Raw genomic sequence first — 20,944 nt, forward strand, 5'->3', positions numbered from 1 at the left:
ACCAGAGGGGTTGGGGTGGGGATGGATCTAACACAGGAATCTCTAACATGGAAATGTTAATTGGTATTTTAAAAGCACTTATAGAGCATTTACCATACGCCAGGCACCATCTTAAAGGCTTTGCAATCTGTGTACTCCTTAAATTCTCATAACAACCCTTTAAAGTAGGGCCAGTTAAAAAAAAAAAGTGGGGCCAGTTATCAGACCTGTTTTATAGTTGAAGAAACTGAGGCACAGAGAGGTTAAACGCTTTGCTTAAGGTCACACAGCTGATAAACGGCAGTCACTCTAGCCCAGGTAGCGCCAACCCCAGACTCTGTTCTCTTGGCCATTCAGTCCTGCCGCCCTCCTTGGGCGTATGTGATCCTCGCGAGAACAGAACAGGACAAGGAGTGGCCTGTCCACTTCCCCTTTTCCTTTCTTCTCTGGGCCCTTTTATACGGACCAGATGCAAGGGTCCAGCCTGTCCCCAAGTCACATCAGAGACAGAGAGAGGAAAGGGGCTGAGGCATTCCTCAACGATCGAGAAACTCCTGCGTTTTCGGGGCACATAGGAGGGAGGCTCAGCCCATTAAGCATCCGCCTTTGGCTCAGGTCACGATCTCACGGTTCGTGGGTTCAAGCCCACATCGGGTGAGCTCGAGCCACTCCAGGCTCCGCCCTCTCTCTCCCTCTCTGCACCTTGTGAGATTCTCTCTCTCTCTCTCTGCCCCTTGGTCACTTGCGCACGTGCTCTTGCTCTCAAAAACAAAACAAACAAACAAGAAACTCCTGCGTTCTATACCCTGAGCCGAAATGCTGAGCCGAGGGTGCCTGGCGACACCCCAAAGATGAACCTGGCATCGAAATCTTTTTTACCCTAGTCTCAGGCAAGAACCACCACCGAAGAGCAGCCAGAACGAAGCTCGGGCTCGGCGCCGAACAGAGCCGGCAAGGGCCAGAGCACATGAGGGTGGACAACAAGCTGTTTACAGTGAGCAAGGGCCTGGTGGCCTCTTTACAAACCTCCCTCCTGCCAGAGTGTGGCTGGAACAGCAAGCCGGACAGGTAATGTGCTGACAGGCCTGCGGGAACAGCCACTAGACAGTGCGGACGCCCGGGGCTGGGGTGAGGGTCACAGGCTTCGGGGTGGACATTCAATCGCCAGGCTTTCTTTAAAGGGAGATGCATTTAAAAAAAGGGGGGGGGTGAGGGGGTGCGTTTGGCACTCTGCTGAGCCCTGGGAAAACAAAGAGGAGTTAAAAAACGCCACCGTTTGTGCTACTATAACCTACGCTCACACATGCTTCGATGATCTCTGGAGGGGACAGCAGAATGTGGTCACAGATGATCTGTGAGTGGTTCGGCTCCAGCGGAGTGGGGAGGAGGGAGAGAGACGAAGCGGTCACTGCAAACCCTTTATACCCTGTGAATTTGCTGTCGGAGGCACCGGTTACCTATATGTTACCTCATCCACATATGTGGCTCAGGCTTTGGCTCAGGTCATGATCTCGCAGTTTGTGAGTTCGAGCCCTGTGTCGGGCTCTGTGCTGACAGCTCTGAGCCTGGAGCCTGCTTCGGATTCTGTGTTTTCCTCTCTCTCTGCCCCTCCTCTGCTCACGTGCTCTCTCAAAAATAAACGTTAAAAAAATTTTTTTTTAAAATGCAATCTTAAAAAAAAAAAGAATCTTTGTTTTCTTCCGGATTTCGACCTCCTGTCCCCCAATCCCAGTCCTGCGTGGAGCAGGTGCCAGGCTGATCTGTTTGCAGGGGTTCTGCCCACACCATCAGGCCTGCCGGCCACCAGACTCTGGTCCTTCCTGGCCCTTCTGGGGAGATGCAAACAGCACAGCGGCCAAGAGCTAGAACAGAAGCAGGAATCAGTGCTGAGGTCGCACACCCGTACTAACGGGGCAGGGGAAGGGACTGCCACCAGTGTCCTGCTGCACTTGTTCCCTTGCCGGAGCATCTAGGAGTCACCACATTTCTATGGTCGTTGCCCTCGGCCAGATAGCATCTGCCCCCTTGTGGACTGTGCTTTTCTGACATTTTGGGAGAAGATCAGAAATCCGTGCAGGCTCTAAGATTCCTGGAAAAATACCATTGCCTGAAAATCTTGCAGGGTCCGGGAATCGGCCACTGTGACTTTCACTGACCAGGAACGGCAGAACCCCTCGTGAGTCTTCTGGATTCTTCTGCGTGTTGACTCGGGGCTCCGGACGGCGCCCAGCTCCCTGCCCTTTGGCAGTAAAGCCCGCTCAGCAGGCCTCTGCATCTTTCTGGGCCCATCCCCGTGTCCCCTTTGAGCTTACAAGCGTGTCCCTGCAGTCTCCTTTCAAGCCTAACATGTCCCCTTGATTCTCCTTGCCCCTCGTTGCTTTCTCTAATCCTGGAAATCTGCTCCAGCTGAAGGGGTGTGATCCCAGGCCTATGAAATGTCCTTGCGGGTTGAGGCAGGCACTGAATACACATTATGTCACTGAGTCTTCAGGACAACCTGGTGAAGTGGGTATTATCATCAGAAGGGATGGGCGCCTGGGCGGCTCACTCGGTTAAGCGTCCGACTTGGGCTCAGGTCATGATCTTGCGGTTCGTGGGTCGAACCCCACATCGGGCTGTCTGCTGTCAGTACAGAGCCCGCTTCGGATCTTCTGTTCCCTCCTCTCTCTGCCCCTCCCCTGCTCAGTCTCCCTCCCTCCCTCTCTCTCGCACACACTAAATAAATACATTTAAAATATAAATAAATAAATAAGTGGAAATGAGTTGCAGAGATGTTAGGCAACTTGTCAGAGGCCACCAAGGCAATGCCAGCAGAGCCAGGATTCAAACTCCGGGCTCCCTGACTCCACAGCTTATGCCCTTCGGCCAACTGCCACATTCCTCCAGTCACTCGCTTTTTCATCAAATATTTATAGAGCTTTCTCTACATGCTGGTTCCTGTGCTTGGTGCTGAGGCTACAGAAATGAACAAGCCAGGCATGGCCCTGTCCCCCGCTTCTTGAGCTTCCAATCCGGCGGGGCGGGGAGGAGGTCCATACGTCACGCCACCGTGTCCTTCCGGTCTCTGTCGGCTTGTCCTGACTCTCTCCAGTTAAGGGGAAGCTTTGATTTCAACTTGGCCAAAGTCAGTCGTTCATTTGTTTGTTCATTCCACAAACACTTTGCGAGAGCCTGCTATGTGCCAAGCCTACTGTGTGCTGGTCACTGGGATATGATCGTGAGGCAGACGTCCCTGTCCTCTGGCACCCGCAGTTCCCAATTATTCATGCCTTCTGGCCTCTGCACTTTTAGGCATGCCATTCCCTCCGCCCAGATGCCCTTCCCTACACCCCTTTACCGAAATCCAGTCCAATCCTCAAGGCTCGTCTGGAGTCTTGCCTCGGTGGGGAGCCTCTACCTGCCTGCGCACTGCGATTGCCCCTGGCTCTGAAGACATCCAGCGTTTGCCAACCGGACACAAGTGTCTGGACACGTCAGGTGGCACACGCCAGACATTCCTGCACCCTTAACTTTCACGTTTGTAAATGGCTCCTGTCCCCGAACTTGACTACTGTTCCCATCATCACCTGTTAAACATTTCCTTTCTCTTCCAGAAGCAGTTCCCAAGTGCCTGCTATGTACTTTAGCCAGGGAACAGCTCTTCGAATTAACAGAACGTTCGTAAATACTTTAGCATTTGACGGTGACAAAATGCTACCATTTATTTAGCTTTTCAACTATAAAATGTAATTGAGGGGCGCCTGGCCGGCTCGGTTGGGAGAGCGTGTGACCCTTGATCTCAGGGCTGTAGGTTCGAGCCCCACGTTGGGGGTAGACGTTATTTACAAAAATAATAAAATCTTAAATAACAATAGTAATATGTAATTTAAATTACGGAGTAGACAAATACATCCTTCTCAAGAAAATGCAAGCATAGATCTGGCTACTGTATTCTTCGACCACCCCATCCCACTCCAGACCCCTCAGAGATGTGGGTGAGGAAACGGAAGCTAGGAGCAGTCACATGGTGTGGCTAAGGTCACACAGCCAGGTGGGGGGCGGAATTTTCCGAGTCTAAATCTCTCGTTTCTAATTTTTTTTTCCGCGCTGCCTCCTATGAGGCCGAGGAGTTTGTTTCTACCTGTGCCCTGAGTGCCCCGCGCAGGGCTCTACGCTGACGTGGGGGCCTAGCGAATGTTTCCCCATCAGTGGGCTCTTCTGGAGACCGGGTACCTCTGCACCAACGCACCGCCTCTCAGTCCTACCCGGTTGGTAAAGGCTCAAAGAGACAACCGAGGTCACACATGCATCTTGCTATGCGCCTCTTCTGCCACCCCTGGGCTCTGTGACACCAGGGACCCGGTGGGGGGGGGGGTGGTTTCCTTTGGGAGTCACTACAGGAAGACCTCACAAAGCCAAGTCACGCATTTGCCGGGCCCTTGCTACCAGTGTGCTAGGTAGGGGCTGTGTGTGATGGGGGAAGAAACCCCAGCGGTGCTATTGCTGTGAGGCTCAGACTCGTTCGGTCCATCCATACACTCGGCGAACTGGCCAGCACGCAACCAAGTTCTAAATTATGCAAGCGCGGACGACACTGTGGGGGTTCACGGTCCGGCAGCAGCGTGGGCTGCCGCGCTCGGAGGGGGCTTCCTGGAGGAGGCGGGCTGGCGGGAGGTCGGTGGGGGGCAGCCTGCCCGCGCAGTAGGAGCGCGGGCGTGGGGGCGCAGCGGGCGCGGGGCGCAGGAGGGGCGGGGGCCGCAGTGGGCGCGGAGGCGCAGGAGCGCGCCCTCTGCGGGCAGCCGCGAGGAGGCGCCCGGAGCCCGCCGTGGGCGGCGGCGGCGGCAGCTTCTGCTTCTGGGGCTTTCTCAGACTGCATCGTACATCCGGCCTTGCACTTCCAGAAGCTTTCAGTCGCCACGAGGCCCATGACAGCCCCCCGGGGCGCGCCCAGCTCTCTTCTCTGCTCGGTACTTGTCCTCAGTTTCCCCCCCGTGGCGGGAGGGGACGTTTCCGTCCGCCACTCCCCGGTGGGCAGCAAAGGCTAGCGCAGCCGACATGCCGAGAGCGCCCCCTACAAAGTTTCCCTCGAGAAAGCCACTAAACGGACACGGGCCGGCCTGCCTCTGCGCGAGCCCCGCGGCCCTTCCCGGCTTAAGCACACGCTCCGTGCCCAGCTCTAGCCAGGAAGACCCTCATTCCGCACCACGATGCTGTTCTTGACCCCATTTCACAGCCGAGCAAGCTGAGGCGCCGACCGCTGACTACCTTGCCCACGGTCTCGCAGCTGGAAAGAGGCAGAGTCATTCTCGTCACGAGGCTCTCCCCCAGGTGCCTCTCCTCACGCCGCTGCTGCTGGAGCTGGATCAGCCCCCAGGCAGGCAGGCCCGTGGTGCCGGGACTGAATCTGAATCAGCCCTCTTCCTCAGCTCTCTAAGCCGGGGGCGGGGAGGGTTCGCTCTTAGGTCCTCAGCGGCGGGTGCTCTATGTGGCTGGCCAGGTGCCTCAGTTTTTCTCATCTGAGAAATGGTCCTCATAGCCCTAGCCTCGTAAAGCTGCTGAAAGGATTCAATGAGGGAATCGACACACAATTAGAAGAGCGCCTAGCCCGTAATCAAAAGCTCAAGAAACGAGGATGGGTGAGCAGTAAGAGACCAAGACCCTGGTACCCCTAGGGGCTTCCCATCCACCTGAGAGCGAGAGAGCGAGAGAGGAGACAGAGAGACTAAGATGGAGGGAGAAAGGAAGAGGGAGAGGGGGAGGGAGGGAAAAAGCAAACTCACTTGCTTCCAGAGCACATCAACGAGGGTCACATCGACCCTGAGGCTCTCACCGCTTGCAATGACCACGCTGTCTTCAGAGCTGGAACATCAGGCCTGTGCACAGATGTCGGTCTGGTCTAATCAGTCTTAATACGTCACGTGGGCGTGCAGCCGGTACAGCTCTGATGGCAGCATCCTCAGGTGCCCCAATAACATGCCTGTTCCTCTCCCCTGGAGTGGCCTGAGTCATCTTGTGTGACAGTCAGTGTTCAGCATCGTCCCCATCACAATTGGATAGCCATCAGCTCTTTAGCATATGGAGGGCTCTGTGTTAGGGACTTAACGATCAGACGGGCAGCATATATTCACAAGATGGTAGGAGCGCCCTGGATGTGGATTCCGGCGTGTTTTTACACAGATTCGGGGAGGGAGGTGTCCCCAGCCCCTGGCCCTCTGGTTGTCTAGCATGGACAAGCTGACAGCCGTACAGGATTTCCAGAGCCTCCCTGTAAGCCCCTGGAGCAGGGCGAACAACAGATGCGAGTCAGGAAGGCCCCATGCAATGTGTTACTGCCGAATGGTTCCCAGGGAGTAAGAGGCTGGACCTAGCCAAAATTCGCTCATGCCGATCGCTAGCCAAAGGACTGAATGCCACAGGTCATTCATTCATTCACTCTCTCATTCATTTCTCTCTGTGCTCGCTGTTAGGAATGTAAAGAGGAGTAAGACATAGCCCCTAATGGAAATAGACAAGTAAACATGTAGCTACCATACCATGAAATAAACACGATAAGCCAATCACTTAACACCGATTTCTTTTTTTTTTAAATGTTTATTTATTTCTAGGAGACAGAGAAAGAGACAGCGTGAGCAGGGGAGGGTCAGAGAGAGAGGGAGTCACAGACTGAAACAGGCTCCAGGCTCTGAGCTGGCAGTCAGCACAGAGCCCGACGCGGGGCTCGAACCCACGAACCGTGAGATCATGACCTAAGTGAAAGTCGGACGCTTAACCAACTAAGCCACCCAGGCACCCCACTTAACACCGATTTCTTGAATACCTACTGTGTGCCACACACGTTCCAGGCACAGGGCATAGATACAACCATGAATTAAGCACAGAAAAGCACTGCGCTCATGGAGCTGATGGAAAGAGACTACCTCAGCGGTTCAAAGAGGGCGGAGAGTCTGGGTGGTAGACGGCGGATCTCAGCTGCGTCTTGAAGGACTATGTTCCTGCCAAGAGGGAGGCTGGGGGGGGGGGGCGGAGAGGAGGGTGAGTAATAATACGAGGAAGCCCGGAAACCTGAAAATGGATGGCCACGTGACTAGGGAAGGGCAAGTGGCTTGGTTGGGGCCTGCAGAGCATGTGCGGAAAGAGTAGCAGAACAAGACGTGTGTTACTCTCTCTCCAGGTCAGGTGCAATCGGGTAAAACAGACCAAGGCCCGGCCGGGTCTCAGCATTTTCCTGAGACCCAACACTGGTGACAGGTGAGGGGGCACTGAACACCATCTGGCCAGGTGGTTGTCTTAGGTGGCTTGGGCTAAACTTACCCAAAGGGCCCAATGATGCCCGCCTCCAGGCAGGCAGATTTATAGGGCTCAGCAGTCTTTACTGAGAGCCTTCATTTAGATGTTGAGCGGCCATCGGATTCTAGTTTTCAGCCTGGTTCATGGGATCCAGCCCTAAGTCGGGATGCAGAGCCTGCTTGGGATTTTCTCGCTCCCTCTCTCTTTGCCCCTCCCCAACTTGTATGCACACACACGCTCTCTCTCTCAAAATTAAAAAAAAAAAAAAAACACTTTGAAAAACCAACTGTTGAGAAAGCAGATCTGTCCTGGAAAGGTAACAAAACTTGAATCAAATAAAATTTAACTCTAGAGTTTTAGGTTCCAGTGATTAAAGAATTTTTTTAAAAAAATTTTTTGAGAGAGAGAGTGAGCAGGGGAGAGGGGCAGGGGGCAGAAGGAATCCTAAGCAGGCTCCACGCTCAGCAAATAGCCCTATGCGGAGCTCGATCCCACGACCCTGGGATCATGACCTGAGCCGATACCAAGAGTCAGACGCTCAACCGAGCGAGCCACGCGGAAGCCTCAGTTCCAGTGATTTTTTTTACAACAATAATTCTTAAATTTTAGTCTAAAAGGAAAATAACCCACCCTCTAAAAATGGATTCTGGGGGTGCCTGGGTGGCTCAGTCGGTTAAACATCTGACTTCGGCTCAGGTCATGATCTCACGGCTCGTGGGTTCGAGCCCCACGTTGGGCTCTGTGCTGGCAGCTAGCTCAGAGCCTGGAGCCTATTTCAGCTTCTGTGTCTCCCTCTCTCTCTGCCCCTCCCCTGCTCACGCTGTCTCTCTCTCTCTCTCTCTTTCTCAGAAATAAATAAAACATAAACAAATTTTTTAAAAAACTGATAAAAAAATAAAAATGGATTCTGTAAACGGTGCTTTGGTTATTACAAATTCTCTTTAATACTTGTCAAGTGGATTTTGTCTTTTGTTATTGAAAGTAGCCAGCTTTCCTATTTTAATACATTTTGCCACTGACAATAAAAAGTTGGACAGGAGCATCTTGAAGTTCTCTTTGAAACTCCTGTCGGGTCACATGGCTCACGGGACATCACCTCATCTCTCCAAGCCTCAGTTTTGCCAGCTGTGAAATGGAATTAATTGTAATTCCCATCTCTCAGGGCTGTCGACAGATCAGGAGAGTGCTCACCTGTGTCCTGTGACGTGCCTAGCACAACATCTGGCATAGCAGAGGTCAAGATCGTATGATCTCCATTCTGTACTTTTTGAAAAATCACTGGTATTTGGTTGTATCAGCTGTTTTCTCAAAAGAAGCAGGCTTAGCTTAATCCAATCTGCCTGGCTCTAGAATTTCTGAAAAGGGCCGCAGCCCCTAGTAGAAGAATTAAGACATGATATTATAACTTAAACAATAAAAGTTGCTCTCCAGTTTTCCTGGTGGACAGACCAAGGCACTAGTAGCCCGTGATGAAGTGTGATGGCACCCAAGACACCCGGAGAAGCAGGGAGCCGAACGAGAACAATGATGTCCATTGGCCAGGTGTCCAGTTTTCTCTCCTAATAGGCAAACGGCATGCTTTTACCCCAGAGCCCCGAGCACCTTTACCCCCCGACCTTCACTTCTAGGGTAAATCCACTACAAGGCGCAATTTTTATAATAAACGCACTCCTGAGCCCCGAGCTTAATTGCAAAAGCGAAGGGAGATTTGCTTTCCAAGGTCTCAGTGTGTCACCTCTTTCCAGCAGCTTTTTTCCCTAGGGAGTGAAGTCAGAGGGTCGGGAAATCAGGCTGGGACCCCACGGATTCACTGAAATGCTACAAGAGCAAAGGCAGCCTTGGTGACCACACGGTGCCCAATGGGCCAGCGGTACAGTTGGGGTCTGGGTGTGAAGCAGGACGGGTTTTTTTTTTTTTTTTTTGCCTCTGTTCCCTTTCATAATTATTGTTGCCAACTAAGTGCTCAGAGTTAGAGCTCAGAATTATCACTATAAACATATGATCCTATTCAGCGATTCAGTCCAGTTGAAGAGTGTCCTTTCCTTTATAATCGTGTGTGTGTATGTGTGTGTGTGTGTATGTATGTGTGATTCACTTTCTATAGAACCTGTGGCATTTTCTTGAGACCCTTTTAGAGAATCTGGAGGGCAGGGATAAATCCCATGAATAAAAGGAAAATAATTGAAAGCGCTGTTCTACAAACAGGGCTGATGGGGGTGGGGGAGGGGGGGTGATGGACATGGCGGAGGGCACTGGTGGAGATGAGCACTGGGTGTTATATGCAAACCAACTTGACAATAAACTATTAAAAAAAAAAGAAAGTGTTGTTCTAAGCACGTCACACATATTAACCCTTTCCCTCTATTCCTATAAGGTAGGTACTATGGTTATTCCCATATGCCAGATGGGGAAACTGAGGGGCAAAACGGTTAAGTTGGAAAGTTGTCAAGTGAGAAAGTTTGGTGTTTGACAGTGAGCCCTGAGCGGGAAACTGGGGAATGGTTGGGGGGGGGGGGGAGAGGGGAGGCTCAAGTGATAAGGACGTCCCAGACCTGGGCGAGGCATCTGCTCTGCTGTACGGGACTGACCCCCCAATTCCTTCCTCTACTCCAACTCCACCAGCTTACATAACTTTGGAGCCCTCTTTTGAAAACACGCAAGCAAATCTTCCTTGTGAAACATTTTACAAAACCAGGTGACCACAGGACTACATTGCTATCTATGGTGCCTTCCAGGGATGGGAAGGGGTCCCGGGCAAGGGCCAGCTCTTAGCCTCACGGTGTGTCTGCCTCTACCCCTGAGATGTCTCTGCTCCTGGCTGCACAGTGCGCTGGAATCTCATTCTGACAGAAAGAGTTTTCCTCTGCCGTCCCCAGCACGAGGCCCCGGGAAGTCCATCTGTCAACAAGCAAAGCCAACTTTGATACGGTTATGTTTTCACGGCCACAACCGTCTCCAGTTCGGGAGTGAAAAACATCAGAGTCCGTGAAATGTACCCTGGGGTCAAATTTGGCGTGTTCTCTTAGATATCGACCGTGCTACATTTCCTGACCGCATTGCAAAAGTTGCCCAAGGAAATGAAATCCCAGAACGAATGTTCGCCATCAGAAAAAGACCTCTCTTCCACTGTCCCCTTCTTTGATGGTCGTGGAAAAGGCATGGATTAATAGACTCTTTTAATTTATCTCAGTTTTGTCTCTGAAGAGGGTCCAGTGAAAACAACCACTCAATCTGTCACTTGAACATTGTTTATATTTGTTGCCAGGATACCGAAGGCTCTTTTAAGCCTTTGGCTAAGAAGAGCACCATGCATCTGAACTTGTTCACCTGCACATAAAGCAAATAATGGCTGAAATGATGGGAAAGCTCCTCCAAACATTTTAAGTGGCACACAAGGCATTTGTGTGTGTGTGCGTGTGTGTGTGTCCAGAAATCGCAGCGTCTGATATCTGTTGTTCAAATAAATCTCCACCTGCCTAACGAAGTGTGCATTATACAGTAAGATCGGGCATTGAAAAGACAGATATTAATTATTTGGAGGTAAATCAGGGCCCCTTTGACCCAGGCTCCGAGCTGTAATTTTGTTGCTCAGCTTCTTGGTTCCGAAATGAATGTAAATCTTTACATTTGTAATTTTACTTGCCAGTGCCGACCTGCCCACACAGTCTGCAAATGAGTCGGCTCTGAGTCAGAGACGATTCACTTACAACCGTGTTAGACACTGAAAAATGTCCTCTGGAAGAATTCAATCCCCGATCCCCAGTCTTTTCACTGATTCTGCTTTATGTAAAAATGATGGAGCCCGAGAACATCTGAAACTCGAAGGGACCCCAGAGCAGAAACGAAGCCTCTGGGGTTAGAAGTGGCTGACCCCCCCACCCCCACCCCAGGTCGCTCAGCAACCAAAGCTGAAACCTGAAAGGAAAGCACTGGCTTGGGGTTTTCATAAAGGGTCACACTCAGCAATCCCCACGCTCCGGGTCCAGATTCGTGCCTCCGTCGGTGTGTGTGAGACCTGGCACACCCCACCGTCTGACGAGAATCATTGCCATTTTGAATCCAAGCGGTCAGAACATGATTCCGATGAAAACAAACCAGCTGCTATGACAATGTGCATTAATTCCGGAGGGGATAGATTCACAAGAAACCGGTCCATAACGGTTACTTTTGACGAGGGCCAGTGGGGATGGGAGAGGCAAGACAGAGATGTTTACGCTTCGTCTTGTATCTTTACTTTCCTATTCGATTTCGATGACCATGCACAGACACTAACTGGGGTAAAAATCTAAACAACGAATTAGAAAGACCGTGACTCGCAAACTTCACAGGAGACATGAAACTGAAGCCGGTAACGCTGACGCTTGAAAATCTATGAACCCGGTACCGCAGTACTTTTAGAAAATTTCTACCAAAGTACCCCATAATGGCAGAGGAGGGCTGAATACGCTCTGAGCCCAGGGGTCTGGGTCCAGGGGGTGAGAAAGGGTCCTCTGTCTTACAAGAACTCTCTTTGCAGCTTATGTTTTTCAAACGCATTCCAATCGTGCAACAGACTCGCTGGCATATCTGCATCTCTTTCAATACGAAAATAATGGCTTAAATGACTTACCGTCCACGAAAACTGCCCCTGCGGGGAGACACCCCTGGTTTCTTCCTCCAGCGGACCGGAGCACCCGCGCACACCGCCTCCAGTGACGGAGTGAAGAGGCCCCCGGATCGGGAAGTGTCGCTGCGCGCGCGAGCTGACCTGTATTCTGGCTCTCTCACCTGGAATCGGGCTCCACGGATCCTGTTATGCATTGAATAGCAACAAAACAACGGCATAAATTAGGGTGTTGCTAAGATTGTGTACCATCAATGTTCGCATGAGCATAATGGACATAATGTATTCTATAGCACTACCCTGCACAGCTTGGAGAGATTAAAACCACTTTGTCTTTAAATTAAATTTCAAAAATCATTGAGCAACAAGAATGGAAAGAACGACCACCACAACAAAAGCCCCCTCGTCTATGTCAGCCGCCCAATTGTAGGATGTACCGCTTCTTGCTTTCCGATCATTAATGCCCGGTCCCGGGTTTATTTTAATAGCTGCCACACCAGCGAGCCCACATCTATGTAACAGCCATCAAGGGGGGTTGGGTTTCCTTGTATTGTGGTTTGCGGCCGTAAATGGAGAGCCCCTTACCCCTTCCAGGATCAAAACCTATAACTGAAAAGGACCTCAGCCGAAGTTTATTTTATATAAATTCTACACAATATAATATCTCTAGGCTGTTGCAGAAAAAGAAAGTGGGCTGGAATTCATTCTTTTTTTAATTTTTTATGTTTATTTTTTAAAATTTTAATGTTTATCTATTTTTGAGAGAGAGAGAGCGTGCGAGACTGTGAGCAGGCGAGGGGCAGAGAGAGGGAGACACAGAATCCGAAGTAGGCTCCAGGCTCTGAGCTGTCAGCACAGAGTCAGACGCGGGGTTTGAACTCACAAACTGCGAGATCATGACCTGAGTGGAAGTCGGACGCTTAACTGAATTCATTCTTTTTTAAAATTGAAGTATAGGGGCGCCTGGGTGGCTCAGTCGGTTAAGCGTCTGACTTTGGCACAGGTCATGATCTCGAGGTTCGTGAGCTCGAGCCCCGCATCGGGCTTTCTGGTGTCAGGGCAGAGCCCACTTGGAGTCCTCTGTGCCCCCTGCTACCGTGCTGTCTCTGCCTCTCCCCACCAAGTAAACATTTTAAAAAGTAAAATAAAACTGAAGTATAACTGGCATATAACATGATGTTAATTTCAAGGGAACACCAAAGTGATTCCACAATTCTATATATTATGCAGTGTGCACCATGGTGAGTGTAGCCTCCTAAATGTCACCACACAACGTTATTATGGTATTATTGACTATCCTCCTTATGCTGTACATCTCATCCCTGTGACTTATTTATTTGATAACCTGGAAGCTAGTATCTCTTAATCCTTTTTGCCTGTTTTGCCCATCCCGTCTGCCACACTCCCCTCTGCTGACCACCAGTTTGTTCTCTATGTTTCAGACTGTTTCCGTTTGCATGGTTGTGTTCGTGGGCTCATTTGTTTTTTTACTTTTTGTTTTTTTAATTTTTAATGTTTATTTATTTTTGAGAGAGACAGAGAGAGAGACACACAGAGAGAGAGTGAGCAGGGGAGGAGCAGAGAGAGAAGGAGACACAGAATCCGAAGCAGGCTCCAGACTCTGAACTGTCAGCACAAAGCCCGACGCGGGGCTCGAACTCACAAGCCATGAGATGATGACCTGAGCCGAAGTTGGACGCTTAACCAACTGAGCCACCCAGGCGCCCCATTTTTTAGTTTTGCTTTTTAGATTCGACATATAAATGAAATCATATGGTATTTGGCTTTCTCTGATTTATTTCATTGGCATAACACCCTTTGGGTCCATCCATGTTGTTGCAAACAGCACAATCTCATTCTTTTTTTATGGATGAGTAACATTCCCTGATGTGTATATACTACATCTTCTTTATCCACTCATCTATCAGTAGGCACTTAGGCTGCTTCCATATCCTGGCTACTGTAAATAATGCTGCAATAAACATAGCATGAATATATCTTTTTGAATTGGGGTTTTCATTTTCTTTGGGTAAATTCCCAGCAGTGGATTTACTGGATCATATGGGATTTCCCTTTTTAATTTTTTGAGAAACTTCCATACTGTTTTCCATAATGGCTGTACCAATTTACATTCCCACCAACAGTACATGAGGATTCCCTTTTCTCCATGTCCTCACTGACGCTTGGTATCTCTTGACTTTTTGAGAATAGCCATTCTAACAGGTGTGAGGTAGTGTCTCAGTGTGGTTTTAATTTGCATTTCCCTGATGACGAGTGATGTTGAGCATCTTTTCATGTGTCTGTTGGTTGAATTCATTCTTTAAAAAATTTGTTTAATATTTACTTATTTATTTTTGAGAGAGAGAGAGGGATGGCGTGAGTGGGGGAGGTGCAGACAGAGAGGGAGAGAGAGAATCCCAAGCAGGCTCCTCACTGTCAGCACAGAGCTTGCTGCGGGGCTTGAACTCACAAAATTGTGAGATCGTGACCTGAGCCGAAATCAAGAGTCGGATGCTCAACTGACTGAGTCACCCAGGCGCCTCTGATTGAATACATTCTTTTTTTTTTTTTTAATTTTTTTAATGTTTTTATTTATTTCTAGGAGAGAGAGAGAGAGATAGCGTGAGCAGGGGAGGGTCAGAGAGAGAGGGAGTCACAGACTGAAACAGGCTCCAGGCTCCGAGTTGGCAGTCAGCACAGAGCCCGACGCGGGGCCCGAACCCACGAACCACGAGATCACGACCTAAGCGAAAGTCGGACGCTTAACCGACTAACCCACCCAGGAGCCCCTGATTGAATACATTCTTAAGTTGTGCTCTGCTTGGGCAAGTGTTCGTTCAACAAAATGGAGCCTAATTATGAAAACTTCACACTGGAGTGCTTACTAGATGCCGGGCGCTATACTTGTTATATATGCTCTATGTTACTTGATCCTCACTCATAACACCCCTAAGAAATATGGGTAGCACTGTTATATCCCCATTTTATGGATGAGGAAACTGAGACTCAGGAGATTAAGTGACTTGCCTGAGGTCATACATCTAAGAGAGCAGCAGAGCCAGGATTCAAATCTAAGTACTTTTTAAAAAGATTTAGCTAGGGGCACCTGGGTGGCTTAGTCGGTTAAGCGTCCGACTTTCGCTTAGGTCGTGATCTCGCGGTTCGTGGGTTCGGGCCCCGCGTCGGGCTCTGTGCTGACTGCCAGCTCAGAGCCTGGAGCCTGTTTCAGTCTGTGACTCCCTCTCTCTCTGACCCTCCCCTGCTCACACTGTCTCTCTCTCTCTCTCCTAGAAATAAATAAAAACATTAAAAAAAATAAAAAAAATGATTTAGCTTATTTAGTTATTTTAACAAGCTCTACGCCCAAAGTGGGGATTGAACTTGCGATCCAGAGATCAAGTTACATGCCCTGCCAACTGAGCCCCTCAAGTCCAAGTACTTCCAATTCTGGAGCCCCTGAAACGTTCACCACCTCCTAATAATTATCGTAGTTACCATTTATGCAGTGGTTATTATGTGTGTTCTATGGTGGATGCTTCGCATAAATTCTTTAAGCTTTGCAACGGCCTTCTGAGGCAGTCGTTATTATCCCTATTTTATAAAGGAAGAAAACCAAACTTTAGAGAAATCAAGTTAACTTCCCTGACAGCAAATGCGAAAGGCAGAATCCAGGCTTCTCTGACACTACAGCAGAGTTTTGGTTTTTTGGAAAACTTTGAGATAACTGTAACATATAAAAATGGTACATATTTAGGGGCACCTAAAGCACCTAAAGCACCTAAAGCACCCTGCCTTGGGCTCTGTGCTGACAGTGTGGAGCCTGTTGGGGACTCTCTCTCTGCCCCTCCCCTACTTGTGCTCTCTCTCAAAATAAACTTTAAAAAATGGTATATATTCAAGGTTAGGACTTGATGGTTTTTTAAAAAAATTTTTAAACATTTTTATTTATTATTGAGAGACAGAGAGAGACAGAGGATGAGCATGGGAGGGGCGGCAAGAGGGGGAGACACAGGATCTGAAGGAGGCTCCAGGCTCTGAGCTGTCAGCACAGAGCCCGACACAGGGCTTGAACCCACGAACTGTGAGATCATGACCTGAGCCGAAGTCGGACACTTAACCGACTGAGTCGCCCAGGTGCCCCAAAGCCACTGGATTTCTGAGGCCTTGCCAAGAGCCGCACAAACTGTAAACATATTCTAATGTGGATCCCAAATCAGGGATTATTCAAAAGAAACGTACATGTCCTCCGTTGACTGGGCTTATTATTAGCATGTTTTACAAAGTGCGACAGATGCTACATTTCCTTTTTTTTTTTTTTTTTTAATGAAATGAATTTTGAGGTCGTGGCGGGTGTCTGGCTCCTTCCAGAATCTTTAAAAAAAATTTTTTTTTTTTTTACATTTTACTTATTTTTGAGAGACAGAGTAAGACAGAGCGTGAGTTGGGGAGGGGCAGAGAGAGAGGAGATACAGACTCTGAGACAGGCTCCAGGCTCTGAGCTGTCAGTATAGAGCCTGATGCAGGGTTCGAACCCACTGTGAGATCATGACCTTAGCCGAAGTCGGATGCTCAACCGACTGAGCCACCCAGGTGCCCCTCCCTCCAGAATCTTGAAGGGCCCAGCAATCCCCGCACAGTGTAAACTGCGCAGGCTCTAATCCTCTGCTTTGAATGGGATTAAAATGAGATGGCTTGGGCCAGATGGATGTGGGAAGGCGACTGGATGAAAGTCTAGAAGTATTACCTTCTAGTTTAGGATCTTTTTGTTTCAAGGAGATTGAATTCATGTAACAAGAAACAACCATTAAAAAGGTTTTTTTTTTTTTTTTTTTTAATTTCAATGTTTCATTTATTTCTGAGAGAGAGATAGCATGAGCAGGGGAGGATCAGAGAGAGAGGGAGACACAGAATCTGAAACAGGCTCCAGGCTCTGAGCTGGCTGTCAGCACAGAGCCTGATGCGGGGCTTGAGCCCATGAACCGTGAGATCATGACCTGAGCTGAAGTCAGACGCCCAACTGACTGAGCCACCCAGGCACCCCTAAAAAGGTTTTTAAGTTTGTTTCCAGAGAGAGAGAGAGAAAGAGAGAGAGAGCGAGCAAGCAGGGGAGGGTTAGAGAGGAGAGGCAGAATCCCAAACAAGCTCTGCACCATCAGCGCAGAGGCTGATGTGGGGGCTTGAACTCTCGAACTGTGAGATCGCCACCAGAGCCTAGATCAAGAGTAGGGTGCTTAATTGACTGCCCATCCAGACACCCCTAAGAACCGTTTTAAAGGGAATGATTCAGGGGTCCCTGGATTGCTCCTTTGGTTTAGTATCAGGCTTGATTTAGGCTCAGGGCATGATCCCACGGGTTCGGGAGATGGGGCCCCACATGGAGCCTGCTTGGGATCTGCTCGCCCTCTCTGCCCATCCCCCCCGACCTTACACTCTCTCAAAAGATTTTAAAAAATCAAGTTTATAGTCCTTGATGAAGAACCACAGGACTAGGAAAGATGGGTACCTAGTACTTTTTGGACAAAGCACATTCAGTTCCGACCACCCACGGGCAAGGGACCAGTGGCTTTTTGATACACTGTGCCTGGATTTCATTTTGCTACCGAGTTGGGGAAAACTCGACGCGTCACACCACCTAGCTACTCTTTGAGAAGTAAACGGCTGGAGACTGGTTGGAAGAGAAAGCCCCTCATCTCAGGAGATACCGTAGCCTTCATTCAACATGGAAACTGTGCTCAGTTGTAGCATGTCCCAAAGTAGATGTCACAAGCAAAGAATAGATTTCAGATCGTTTTTATTTTTTCAAATGTTATCAGGAGTGACTGAAATAAAAAATATAATTGAGTCCCGTCATCGTGGAAATGGCTTTCAGAGAAAACTGGTCAGATGAATATTATTGCTTCCCATTTTCAACCAGTCAATAGTGGCCATTGATCAATAGCCGACAGTCTGTCAAGAATGCTCAAGATACGTTATATGATACAACATGCCTGTTCACGGGGGAACGAACTAGGAAGTAACTCATGTGAACTTCTTGATTTCATCATACAAGACAAGCACAAAAGCACCACCCATGCCTCTGAGAACGTTGGACCACGCCCCCTTGAAAAAAGCTTTGGCTCCTTCATCTCGGGCAATCTTCCTCCAGCAGTCAAGCGTACCCGTGTACATGATGTCAGCTGCAAAGAATAAAGACAGGGAGTTGGTGATCAAAGTCCACCCTGAGACTTACAAGACTAGACCAGGGGCTCCTGGGGTGGCTCGGTCGCTTGAGCCTTGTACTCAGGTCATGATCTCCTGGGGTGTGAGTTGGGAGCCCCACCTTGGGCTCCAAGCTGCTCCAGACTCGCTGTCCCTCCCCCACTCGCAGGCCCCATTTGAAGAGAATACTCAAGATTTACACACTTGGATGGGCGATACTGAAATATTCATGCTGTGACTAAAACGACAGGTCTTAATCTCTAATACCGTATAAGCACCTTCATTCATAGGCATCCAAAGGGCCCGCTCAAAGGCAGACTCAATCAGCCCCATCCCTCGACCAGAACGGGCTGCATTTCTTCCTTTAGAGAGAATCTTAAGCAGGTTCCACGTTTAGCATGGAGCTGGCCTTGGGGCTCCATCCCACACGACCCTGGGACCATGACCCGAGCCGGAACCCAAAGTCAGATGCTCAACTGACTGAGCCCCCCGGGCGCCCCTAGCCTGTATTTTTGAAGTCAGGCGTCACTGGCTTGTGGCCCCGGGTTGTCCTGTGCCCGTGTCTTTCACTTTCACTCAAGTGCAACTTACTTCCTTTGCGCCCCGACTGCATCATCATTCGGCGACGAACAGTGTCAAAGGGATAGGAGGTCAACCCAGCGACCGCTGTGACGGACTGGGCGATCATCCAGCTGATGAAGATGTGCGTGTTCTTGGGATCCGGAAGCATTCCTGAGAACAGGAGGGAGACATGTTGACCAGAAAGCAGAGTTTTAGGGGTTTGTTGTTTTCGTCACCCGCCCCCAACCTTGCATCTGAACACAGTGTGTTCTGGATGCCCATGGCTTCCTCTGGCAATCACAGAAGGTCCCGGGCTCTGGAACACTAGGATGGGCACTCCTCGCCCCTCCCCGCCCCCAACCTTGCATCTGAACACAGTGTGTTCTGGATGCCCATGGCTTCCTCTGGCAATCACAGAAGGTCCCGGGCTCTGGAACACTAGGATGGGCACTCCTCGCCCCTCCCCGCCCCCAACCTTGCATCTGAACACAGTGTGTTCTGGATGCCCATGGCTTCCTCTGGCAATCACAGAAGGTCCCGGGCTCTGGAACACTAGGATGGGCACTCCTGATCTTAGATTAAGAGAACACAGCCTCAGAGTACACGGTGAACTTACCCTTGGCAGTATCATAGATACCGAAGTAGGCAGCTCTGTAGATGATAATGCCCTGCACAGACACGTTAAAGCCTTGGTACAGGCCCCTAATCCCATCGGATTTGTAGATCTTAACCAGGCAGTCACCAAGGCCTTGGAATTCCCTTTCAGCCCCGGCTTTGCCCACATCGGCCGCCAGACGGGTCCGGGCAAAATCCAGAGGATACACAAAACACAAGGATGTGGCCCCTGCGGCGCCACCCGACGCCAGGTTTCCCGCGAAGTAGCGCCAAAACTGGGTCCTCTTGTCCACGCCGCCCAGGAAGATCTGCTTATATTTATCTTTGAAGGCAAAGTTGAGAGCCTGGGTGGGGAAGTATCTGATGACATTGGCCAGGTTACCGCGCCAGAAGGACAGGACGCCCTGCTCCTTGGGGATCCGAACCACGCAGTCGATGATGCCCTTGTACTGCTTATCGGCGGTGATCTGCTTGCTGGCGTGCTGCACCTGAGGGAGAGGAGGAGGCCCACGGGGAGAGTTACAACCACTGAGGCGGGAAAAAGGAAGCGAACACATCTTCCTGACCACCGAGGGGGCTTTAAGGGTAGCTACTTCCTGAATCTAGTCTTCTGGATCACACGGGCTGGACCCTTCTAACCCTCGGAAGCTGTCATCGGCAGAAGGGAGCTCGGCACCCTTAGAATGCACCAAGCCTCCACCCATTTGGGTGGGGAGGGGACGCCCTCGGGTGGACCCGTGACCTTTAGACCCGGGAGAAAGGTCACTACCTCAGATCCAGGTTCAGAGGCATTAGGGCCGGTCCTACGTAGGGCGCGGTCACCTTGGTGGCCGTGGCCTCCACCTCAAGTCTCCGGGGCTGCTTCCCTCCCGCTCCGCCCCCAGTCCTCTCCTAGAGGTGACCCGCGGGCCACCACCCCTACGCCCGACCGGGCGCGCCCTCTAGAGCCGGAGCGGGAGAGCGCGGCGGCGGAGGCAGGCGGCGGGGACACGCCGGCGGCTGCGCGGGGGCGGACGCAGTAGTCACACGCGCTTCCCGGCGCCGGCTTCCGGCCCGGCGAGGTGAGAGCGCGTCCGCGGGCTGCGCGGCCCCTCGACCTGCCGCGTGGCCTCTGCAAGGCTGTTATCTCCTTGCCGCGCGACCTTGAGGCCCTCGCCATGGCCAGGCGTTCCTCCGTCCAGCACCGGCTTCCAGGCTTCGCCCTTGACCTCCAGGCCCCGGGGAGACCGCCGCTCCCGGAATGCGCCTCCGAGCTCGCCGCCTCCGGAATGCCAGGGCCCGGTCTCCTTCGCCTCCCTCCGCCCCGACCCCTTCCTAGATGCTGAACTTCAGGTCACTAAAGCACCTCTCTCGAGTTTGCCCGTTGGTCCGCCGCTGCGGCCACTCCTGCCCGCACGCGGTCACTTCCCCCGATCGGGCTACAGCGTTGGCCCCCCCGCCCCCCGCACCCCTGGGGCAAGCCTTTCCACGCGACGCCCCCCCGCCCCCACTTCCTGGTCGGGCTCTCCAACCCCCGGCCCTACCTGCAGCAGCAGCTTGACCCGCTCGATGGGCGCTACCGCGGTCTTGGAGATGGCCGCGGCCACTCCACCCGCCAGGAAGTCCTTGGCGAAGGACACAGCGGCATCTGTCATTTTGAAAGGAAAGAGGAGCAGGGCGACTGCGGGACTGCGGTAGGAACCGGCTGGGACTCCGGGACGGCGGGGCGGAGCGAAGCAGATG

General features: G+C 50.9%; 1 protein-coding gene across 1 annotated transcript; it reads right to left on the reverse strand.

The window, feature by feature from the left end:
* Positions 1-17,622: 17,622 nt before the first annotated feature.
* Positions 17,623-20,944, reverse strand: SLC25A5 (solute carrier family 25 member 5). The gene is made up of 4 exons (XM_039219823.1): positions 20,746-20,944; positions 19,224-19,710; positions 18,638-18,778; positions 17,623-18,024 (listed from the first exon to the last, which is right to left on the reverse strand). Exons 1-4 carry the CDS (start codon positions 20,854-20,856, stop codon positions 17,867-17,869), a joined length of 897 nt encoding a protein of 298 aa, XP_039075754.1. The 5' UTR covers positions 20,857-20,944; the 3' UTR covers positions 17,623-17,866.

Source organism: Hyaena hyaena, unplaced genomic scaffold (assembly GCF_003009895.1).
Source record: "Hyaena hyaena isolate Hyena2069 unplaced genomic scaffold, ASM300989v1 scaffold_840, whole genome shotgun sequence".
NCBI classification, from domain to species: domain Eukaryota; kingdom Metazoa; phylum Chordata; class Mammalia; order Carnivora; family Hyaenidae; genus Hyaena; species Hyaena hyaena.